This window comes from Balearica regulorum, chromosome 7, assembly GCF_011004875.1.
Source record: "Balearica regulorum gibbericeps isolate bBalReg1 chromosome 7, bBalReg1.pri, whole genome shotgun sequence".
Classification (NCBI taxonomy): Eukaryota; Metazoa; Chordata; class Aves; order Gruiformes; family Gruidae; genus Balearica; species Balearica regulorum.
Genome location: NC_046190.1, coordinates 4,183,065 through 4,193,251, shown reverse-complemented (window position 1 = coordinate 4,193,251; position 10,187 = coordinate 4,183,065). Strand labels below are relative to the sequence as shown.

The 10,187-nt window shown below is 42.4% G+C and overlaps 1 protein-coding gene across 2 annotated transcripts; it reads right to left on the bottom strand.

Annotated features, from left to right (window-relative positions):
* Positions 1–795: 795 nt before the first annotated feature.
* On the bottom strand, positions 796–9,589 carry EEF1AKMT2 (EEF1A lysine methyltransferase 2). Of its 2 annotated transcripts, XM_075757684.1 has the most exons (6): positions 9,434–9,589; positions 8,998–9,063; positions 8,360–8,474; positions 4,292–4,399; positions 3,177–3,393; positions 796–2,423 (listed from the first exon to the last, which is right to left on the bottom strand). In XM_075757684.1, the coding sequence occupies exons 1-6, from the start codon at positions 9,529–9,531 to the stop codon at positions 2,296–2,298; spliced, it is 732 nt and encodes a 243-aa protein (XP_075613799.1). In that variant the 5' UTR covers positions 9,532–9,589; the 3' UTR covers positions 796–2,295. The 2 variants fall into 2 exon arrangements, with proteins under 2 accessions (XP_075613799.1, XP_075613800.1); XM_075757685.1 differs by lacking the exons at positions 8,360–8,474; positions 8,998–9,063; positions 9,434–9,589 and adding an exon at positions 6,164–8,337.
* Between the last annotated feature and the right edge of the window lie 598 nt (positions 9,590–10,187).

The following is a 10,187-nucleotide window of genomic DNA, read 5'->3' as shown; positions in this document are numbered from 1 at the left end:
TCTGAAGGCTTGCTGCCTGTGGAGCTACAGATAGCCCAGAAGTGGTAGGGAAATGCTTGAAGTGGAAGCCCTCAGTAATCTGCGACCTTGGGCAAATAATGAGGTATGCTGGAAGAGGAGGTTGGTTCTCAGCGTTTCCCCACCACTAAGAAGCCTTCCTGATAGAAAATGTCTTTATATGGGAGGAAATAATTACAAGAAGAAATACAGTAATTGTCCAGAACCTTTGAAAACCAGCAATATGATAGCAAGAGAAAATAGTGAATTACTATCATTGCTTCCAAATGCCTTGCTAAAAATACTAATTGAAAGTGGCTGATCATACGATTTGCATGACACACTTACATGATTTCTGATGCTAAAATTTCTGCGTAACCATTTTAGGAAGCTTATTTTTAGCTTTACAAATGATATAAAAACATTACCTAGAGAACAATATCTAATGATAATCAATCTTATGAAGAGGAAAAAACAATACTTGCCCTGAACCTTACATATCGTACGGAGTATGAATCTGTAGTTAAATTCCTCCTAATTGATTAAAAGAAAATCCATGACAGCCACGACTTTATTTTCATTCCATGATTAAATACATATCATGCCTTCATTAGCAAAAATTACAGATGGGAATAAAACAGATGCCTTAAACACATCCTGCCAGAACACTTGCCAGTTAAAATTTGCTTGTATTAACTCTATCTGATGCCAAATTGGCAACCAAAACGTCATAGTCTTTTTATTGTGGTTGTTATCAGTAGTGTACTTCGAATCCTTTGTACTACTCCATCAAAAACATCCTCCGAATTGCCGCTTACATTTCATAGCACTCCTGTTGGCTGCTGGAAGCCTGCTGGGCAGATGCAGTACGTCATACTACAACAGTTACCCAAATAATAATGAGACCTTGGTTTTGGCACTCGAGTTAGGAACCCAAGCCTGACCAAATACGCAAAAAGCTACTCACTGGGATTAAACTTTCTCACCACTGCTGATAGACCATTCTTCCAATGGAACCAGTATATCCCACTTTGCAAAAAGACGTAGCATTTAGGATTCCTACCTTGAAGACATCACCAGATGGATCACAGAGGGAGGAGTCACCAGTATGCAAATAATGCCTTATTTCCTATCCTGGGAAAGGACTAGAAATATTTCGTGACCCTTAAAGATCTCCTGAACCCTGGGAACTAGGAGAAGTCTGGAAACTAGGAGAAGCAATTCTCTGATAAGCAAACATGACCTTGCCTGTGAAACAAATCCTGATTGCCTAATAGGGCCTCCTCGATGTTTGAAAGAACAAGTTTATTGCTCCCTGCAAATGCCTTTGTCAAGGCGTAAAGAAATCTCATTTTGTTACCTTTCAAGCAATGGTAGTATTTTGAAAATATAAAACAACAGAAGAAATACGGGCAAAGAAATTAAGCAAAAAGATCACACATGGAAATTAAAAAATAATTTTTAAAAAAAGGGAAAATGAATGGATAATTATGCTTTGAATTCTTTTGGATTTATGCAGCTAAAATCTGTCCTGAGAAATTCACTGGAAAACATATGGTCATTGTTGGCTCTTAAGGCATTACTATATAGCAAATTAATAATGAAGGAGGCATATGTCACATGGTATTGAGACTGTAACATCACACCTTTATATATTAATGAGATCAGTGAAAATAACTGATGAAACATGCACACATTCAGGCAAGTGAGATTTTTTAAAAACACTCCCTCTGTGGGGAAAGAGTTGAGCTATTTCAGAGGAGACAGAACTATGCCGAGTCCATGAACCTCTGAAAAACTGAATTTAAAGCACTGACTGGTCGTTTTTTGCAAATACTATGGCTTTTGTATTCGTTTCCCTCCTTGCCAGCTACATTCACGTTCACCTAAGAACAAAATAAAAGATCCAGCACTTACATTGCCAAAGCTTGTTCTTTACTACATCGCACAACAGAGAAATGAGATTTTTGCTTTACCTCTATTGGTCACTGATTACCAATACAGAAATTAAATACCAATCTTTATGTGCCAAACACAAACATCATTTGGTTATATTAGTCTCCATATTTAGAATGCCTCATTTCTCTCTCTTACCAACTTGCAGCTTCCCTAAAACAAGTGAGGTTGCAGGAAGGACAAAATTTATGGGCAAGTTATGCAAAGCTGAAATGTTTCTAGGGCGATGTTTTATAGTTCCTTAGAGTTCCATAGATAGTATTTTACTGTGTACTCAAAGAGCATTTATTTACACATGTGTCTGAGGTTTTCTATCAGGTTTAAAGTTCAGACTTTTCTCAACTAATCTAATTTGTCCAAGATGGATGGCCTCATTTTTTTCCTTTGGAAAACCAATGCTGTTACACTGTTTCCAGTTCTTCCTCCAAAGCAAAACTTCGGTGTTGGCAGCTCCTCCAGAATTTCAAATCCTGCCAGACAGAAATTAAAATGGTTTTATTAGAAGGAAGTAATTTTATTCTCCTCTTGGATAACTCTTTGCGAACCATTCTTTATTTGTCTGGAAAACTTGCAAGTCAGTTACTCTGTAAGTTTATAGGACTGTATTGTTACTGCACCGCTGCTTTTACAGCTGAAACCCTTCCATGGATAATAAAAATCTTAGCTGGCTGACTCACACAAATTAATGGCAGAAAATATGATAACTTGCCAGTAATTTTAGTTTCCCAGAAGGGACGGTTGGTTTAGATCCACACTGTTTCAAGCCTCAGGCATGAGATTCAAGAGGTAACGACACATAAAGGTCGCTGAGGAAGTGACATAAAAGGTCACAGTCACAGACTTGCCAGTTCCCCTAAACATGGGTCACGATGTTACCCCAATTTCAAAGCAATCAGATGGGTAAACTGGATCTGGTAATAAGGACCATAAGAGAAAAAGTACCACCCGCGTATAGAACCCCCTCCTTTCCCAATGTAGCTAGACTGAAATCCTCATCCTCCAAAGCACAAAACCTGTCCTCCCTTGGCATGTTGGCACTGGGAAACGCAGAAGCTGTAATCCCTGAGGAAAACAGAGGGTAGATAGGCTGCAGCATTTGCTAGTCGCTTTACCTTGTCTAATCCTGATCTGAGACAGTCAATATGCTAACGCAGACATTAAAATTCATTCATCGCATCCTTGAACAAACGTAAGTTGGCAGATGGCTCTGTTCAACTGCTTACCTTCTCTGAACTCGTTCAAGAGTTCCTCCTTGGTCCAGTTGCAAGACGTTATGAGGAAAAAGCCCTCTGGTTTCAATACGCTGCAGAGAGATCTGACGTACTGTTTCCTCTTTCCCACCGCATTATCGGGATTAAGGCTTATGGCATCAAAAGTCCCCTTGTCAATACAAATCTCAAATCCTGAGAGCTCAGCTGATGGAGCCAGGAAGTCTTCTACCTAAACCAGAAGTCTACAACTGTGAAAACAATCTTCTACTCAGGAACTCCTGAATCTTTAATGCAAACCAATACTTTAAAATAAAAAGCCTCAAACCTGACAATAGGTGTGCTTAGGAAAGGGTAACTCACAGGCTTCTCACACTTACAATGCCCCGACAGCTTCTTTCTTCCCTACGTATTATGTGATGATCTGTTTGCTGTAAAGCCCGTGTATATACCCATCCATCTAGAGCTCAAACTAACATACTTGAAGTTCATTCTTTAAATCATTATTTGTGCTTTGATCCCTGGTTTCCCATGTGCTGCGTGCTAGACACTGTACAAATACAGAATAGACAGTGCCTGCCAGAAAGAGATTACAACTGACACAAGAACAGAGACATCATACAGGTACAGAGCTGGAGGATAAAAGAGCATAGCAGAGAGTGAGCTCAGAATGAAAGGCAGCCACAGAATCACAGGATGGCTGAGGTTGGAAGGGACCTCTGGAGTTATCTGGTCGTACCCCCTGCTCTGGCAGGGCCTCTCAAACTTCCCGCTGCACAGCTACTGGTAGGGATTCTATCACTCAAGGATTTCATCCTCTATCTCAATCTGAAATTCAGAATGTAGCAGCAAATATACAGCACTTGCCAAATGATGAACCACTATTCTGCTCCCTGCTAGCAGCAGGGAAATCTTTTTAGCCCTAATGACTGTTACGAACAGGAAAAAAAAAGTAGACCAAAAATCTTCTTGTAAATACAGATTTATTTGGTTAGAGAGTTCTCTCACAAATGAATGTCAAAAGACATCATTAATATAGTACACTGAACACATCAGAATATCAATTAGGTCATTTAATCTTGGGTTCAATTGCCTTCTATTTCCTCAGTAAACTTTCTCTCCAAACTTACCTTTAAATTAATGTCAGACATCCCTTCTTTCTCTCTTACTTTTTCTGACAGTTGTATTGCAGAAGCAGAGTAATCAATCCCAGTGAGATTAGTGTAGCCAGATTTTGCCTAGACAGAAGCAGAGAATTTTAATCAGTGTGCTAGCAATTATTTTATTCAACAAGTGTATTCCCTATCTATAATCCATCTCATCTCTCCTTCTCTTAATGACAGAAAAAAAACCCCAACTTTTACTCATTTTTATTCCTGTTAACATTACAAGAACTAAATAGCTGGGGGAATGAGCTGAAATAACTCCATTCTGCCTAATACCTCACCAAAAGAACAGTTGACTGAAAGCTGGTTTATGTCAACAAGTGAAAAACTGAGCAGAACTGTGAAAAGTAATACCCTGGAGGGGAATAAACTCCCTTATCAGCCCCCAAAGTAACCTAGAAACCAGCCATTTTCAGTAATGAGAACGTGTGCCAATGCTGGATGCTTCAAAATAAGAAAACCTCTCTGACACTTATATAACATCTGAGATTGAGCAACTGTTTGGTTTATAACCCAAACTGTAAGAGCCAAAATATGTAATACATTTTATTAGTACTGAAAACCACTGCAAAGCCTTACATTTTTCTAATTATTCATGCTAATGTCTATTTGAATGCAATTATTTGCATGCTACAAGGTCTTTGTATCAGCCATTTTCAGGCGGGTTATGCAGCACATAAAAGAGTATACAGAGACTTTCTGCTAATCTAACTTCAGAGTAGATAACGATAACTCAGCTCAGCGAACTCAGGCGGTGAGATCCTAGCACCCCTTTTGCGAAGCAGGTGGGCACCCTGCATCGCCTGGAGTCGGGCACGTGGCAGGGGGGCAGTGACACATTTTCATTCCAAGGTAGAAGCCAAAGCGACCAAATCCGGGCATCGTGTTGTGTCAGCTGGTCTGGCTAGATCCAAACCTAACACGAAGAGCTGAGATCTTACGGCCAGCTGCAGGCAGCAACAGCAGAGAGAGGGAGGAGGCTCGGGTTTGTTTTGGTTTTGAACAATATATGGACTTTAACTAGCATTAAGCAATCAGCTGCATATCTACTTGTTCCAAAGGCCGATACCCTGATGGTGAGGAAAACTATGAGAATTTTTTTAAAACAGTCCTTCCTCCTTCCAGCAGCCCTGCAGCCCGTGTGAGCTCAGCACTAGCCAGCTGTTCTTAACTGAGGACTAATTTCAGCTAAAGACAAAGACCATGTTGTTTGCATTTGATGAAGAACAGCGTATTACTCAGGCTTCAGCCCACGTTCCTCCCCAGAGCAAACCAAGCTTCCTCAGATGCCTGTGCTGAAGACTTGGGGGTGGAAGAGTAGTTCCCAGAACAGCTCCTCTGTTTGTAAAGGAAGAGCCTGAGTCACTTCAGGGAGTTCCCATTCACTCCTATAGTCTCTGGGGCAGAGAAGGAAAGTTTAAGGATAAACAACATTAAATGCTGCTAAACCTGTATGGCCTGACTACTCTTGGACAGGAAGGGATCATTCACTCAAGTGCCAAACACGACCACGCTGCATCCTGCAACTGGACTGCTGTCCTGAAGGTGGTATTTATAAGCACTCTTTTGCTGCTTCTTGAAAAAGCAGATTAAATAGCAGAAGGGAGTTTGCAACATTATCAGCACTGCCCCATGTTTGGGCTTCTGGTGCTGCCAGGGAGACACCCACAATTGGGTGGTGAATACCCTTCACTTCAGAGAAGTTTTTCAATACTTTTGGCTCCCACGATACTCAGAAAACAAAGAGAAGGTCAGAGCTCCGTGTGGCAGCAACATTTCCTTAGAAGAGCAGGAATTTTTAGAAGGCAGAAGAATTAGGTCATCAATGCAACCTACCAGATTCCTGAAGTTAGTAGGGTAGGACCAGGGTCTACTACACATACAAAACCAGCAAGGGGTCCCACTTATGGATCTGAGATCCTCAAAGCAAGAAGGAGCAGAAGAGCCTCCAGCCACATTTCTCCTGGAGCTCACAGGTGGGCAGATCCCTGCAGTGCGCATGTAGAAGATGTTTAGCAGCACGCTGCATGTTCTGCCTTCTAGCCGGCTACTGGGGCACAGGATACAGCAGTCTGTCTTGTCTTTACCTTATTTATTACCTGCTTTTCAGATGGCTATTCTGCCTCCTTTTTGTGCAATATTCCCTGCTCAAACTGACAATGTCTCACCTAGACCTAGCTGCATTTAAGAGTAATTTTCTTACTATACTCCCATTTACCATTCTTCACTGTTAACGGCACGCCAGGGCCCAGTATTCCCCAACGAACTGTACTCTGCAGGACATCTTCATGTTCCGATACGTACCCTCAAGTAGGTACCTTTTACAGAGGTGCTACTGATGTCCTCTATGACTGAAGGCAGACTGCTTTTTCCAGTATTGCCATGTCTAGCACATTATCGAGTCCAACTCCAATGGCAGAACTGTCCTACGGTAGCTGATGTGCTTGCCAAAAGAATCCTAACTTGATTTTCAAAGCCCAACAGCTAACACACACACACACACACAAAAACCCACTTTTACATCAACTAAGCAAGTGAGATCCTGAATTATTTAGCAACAATAAACAATGTAAATTTTGAAGTCACTTTTCAAGTGGGAATTGGGCTGAAAATTTCCTATTATAGCAACCACAGGACTTTGAGGTGCTTAATGTAAGGGGGCAGGGTGCTCTTACAGCAGTTTAATAGCTTTTAAAAGCTAACAGGCTGTCATTTTCCCATTACGGAATGAAAACCTATTTCAGATTTGTAAGTGGGGCCAGTATAAAATTGAAGTCCTATAAATAAGTTTTTTCTGTTGGATGTTTCAACAATGATAGAGCGAGCTAGTATTGCATTTAACAATCATTAGTATTACACTAATTTCTCTTAATGAGATGAGCAATTTCTACTTGTGATTATATAACTTTTCCTGTGCTGCAGTGTAGCAGCCAGTTCCCATAAAGGGTTTTGACTCTTCTAAAATCAAAGTCCATGTTAAAAAAAATTCATTACAAACCTAATTTTGACTTCCAGCCCTTTCAATTTCTACAGTAACTAATGGAGCCAATGGAGAACATAGAACTATAGAAACTGCGACAGTATGACAGCTCCTTTCTTTACCAAGTCTCCAAAGTATTCAATCAAAAATAGGAAAAAAAAATACTGGAACTCCTAAACATCTTGTATCACTGTATAATAGCAACATTATAACTCTTCAGAACATACCTGGTAAGGGGTTTCCACGCTGACAGAAGCGGACGCTTTGTGAAAAGAAGCGTTAACAACTTTTTAAGTCATTTACACAAAACCCTTGGGTTCAACCACTTTTTACGCCGATAAGGAGTGTTATTAACAGAACTGAGTGTGGAGAAAGGGTCTGGTTTTGCACATGAGAGTACCTTGTGTATTAGTCAACTTAATTTCCTTATCTGGGGGTGTTTTACAAACAATGGGTAAAAATGCATTTTTAAATGTAGGAAAACAAAAAGGTAAAGTTAAAATAAGGGATACTCAGGCCAATTGATTTTAAAAAATACTGTAAATACTGATTAAAAAAATACTGTAAATTTTGAAATAGGAAGTGTTGACTTCCAGCACCAAGAAATGAGAAGTCTGAGCATGTCCAGCAAAAAAAAAGTAGATATTTCAATTTGTTTGAACAACATACCTGTTCTGTTCCTAGGTCTGCACCTAATGGTACTGCTGGTTCAAGGAGTTCATACCTGAGTCCCACAGGCTGTCTGGCAGCCACTTGCAATTATGCCTTGTCTTTGTGACAGGATGTTCTTTAAGGCATAGCAACAGTACCAAGTTAATTCCACTTATACTCTTAAACCAAATGAAAATATAAAACCTGATAAACAGTAACCAGTGTTCTGTTGACGGGAAAAAACTACAATGTAAGTTTTAATTTAAGTTGCTTGCATTTTGTCTTTCAGATAAGTTACAGCTTGCCATGGTGACTATTGTCACTTGTGAGAACCGTATTTAAATTGCTCCGTTTGGAGCACAGACTCTGTATCAAAAGCACAAACTTTGCAATATACCAACCAATTCAATCAGCAAAACACCGTTTCCAGTTCCAATGTCAAGCACAGGGCTGTCAAGCGGGACCTTTTGTTTTTCCAACCATCTGATTATGCGAACCATGCTTTCTTCTCCAAACCTAAGAAAACCAAGGACTCAGGTAATTAAGACAGCAAAAATGTACAAAAGGTACAGCAAATTTATTTCATCGTTCTGTCTTTGCAGCTTTTGCAAAGTAACTCTTACTGAAGCACTTGGATAACATCTGCCATAGTTCACGTTCCACGTTTGCTTTGTTTAAATTAAAATTAATCACACGGCCTTAAAATTCACCAAAACACTGATGCTGGGAGGTGAAGCCCTCTGTATATTAAAAAAGGTGGCAGCACTGGCAACTCGTGTGGTTAAACCTGAGCTAAGGGATAAAAAGCACATCTGTTAGTAACATACACCACAACTACCAGCTCACTTGCTGCCTAATGGCAGTTATCGAGGTGAAACTTGGAAATCTGCACTGCAAAACTGGGCAAGATTAATACTCTCCATCATTTTGCCAACATCCAAAACTATTCAGTAACACACTGAATTGCTGGCTGTGTTTTTGCAATGTCTATTTTTATAAAGAAATAATTGAAACACTCCGGTAAAGTTATTATATTTACCAAATTTCCCCAGCATCTCCAATGTCTTCAAAAGTCTGCAGTTCTCTTTCATATGCAGCATCCCAGCTAGAGTCGGGGCGGGGAGAAAGGACAGGATATTACAATTAATACTGGAAAAGATTCAGATTAAAGAGCGAGAAGGCTGGATATCTCCGTGGCAGTGCCGCTTCACACCCACGGCATCACCGAGATCGACAAACTGCTCGGGAACGCGTTGTCCACCAGGCACCGAGCTGGGGGTGCCCAGAGAGGGAAGGCTGAGGAAGCGAGGTTTACCTGACGAGAGTATTTGGGGCACAGCACGGGCCTCCTGCTCCCCAGGCGGCACCACCGGGGAGCTGCCGGCAGGAACCCCGCCTGGGCCACCGCCGCCCCGGGCCCGCCACGCCGCCCATCACCCCCCCACCCCCAGCCGGCCCGCGGCACCGACACTCACTGCTCTCTGGTGCCCAGCACCGAGGGGCTGAAGGGCTCGGCCCCGCGCCCCGGGCCCGGCCCCGCGGAACACCCGGGCCGCTGCCCCGCCACCGCCATGGCCGGGCCCGCCCGGCCCGGAAGCAGCTCGGCACCATCGAGCGCAGCTGCGAGAGGGCCCCCGGCCGCCGCTCTGGCGCTTGGAGGACTCTCGCTCGCTGCCCGGCGGGGCCGGGAACGCGGCTCCGTGCGGCCGAGGATTTGGGGGGGGGGGGGGGGGGGGGGTGCTGGTGGTGTGTGTCGGTTCCCTCAAAAAATCGAAGTGTTTTATAGTTTTGTTACTAAGGAACGGTAACGCTCCAAATCACCAGATTTTCGTTGTTACAGTCCATGTGGATCACCTAAAATCAGCGCAATCCTTTAAAAAAAACGATTTACACTCTTCGTTAATGACGAACTCCAAATTTCACGACCGCGTTTGCTTTCATTAGGCCTTTGGCAAGGTATGTTAATATGACAACCTGTAATTTACTTTGAAACCGGTAACAACCGGCGTTAGATGCAGGCAGCGGGGCGTACACCTGCCACCCTGCTGCTGGACGATGGCAGGACGCTGTTTGCAAAATCGGAGCCGAAGCTTTTTTTTTTTCCCTTCGCGAAGCCAAAGGAGGACAGAAGCATCCTGGGGGGCTTAGTAAGCGTAAACCACCCCGTAATGGAGTGCCCGAACTGAAAAACCCAACGGGTAGGAGCGACAAACCGCTGCTCCCGTGCGC

Bases quoted from the DNA above. Each gene is read 5' to 3' on its own strand.
- EEF1AKMT2 (XM_075757684.1), bottom strand. From the start codon at position 9,531: ATGGCGGTGGCGGGGCAGCGGCCCGGGTGTTCCGCGGGGCCGGGCCCG. The intron at 9,064-9,433 runs GTGAGTGTCGGT...CCCCGACTCTAG, and splicing joins GTGCTGGGCACCAGAGAGCA to CTGGGATGCTGCATATGAAA. The intron at 2,424-3,176 runs GTAAGCAGTTGA...TCTGTCTGGCAG, and splicing joins CTTGAACGAGTTCAGAGAAG to GATTTGAAATTCTGGAGGAG.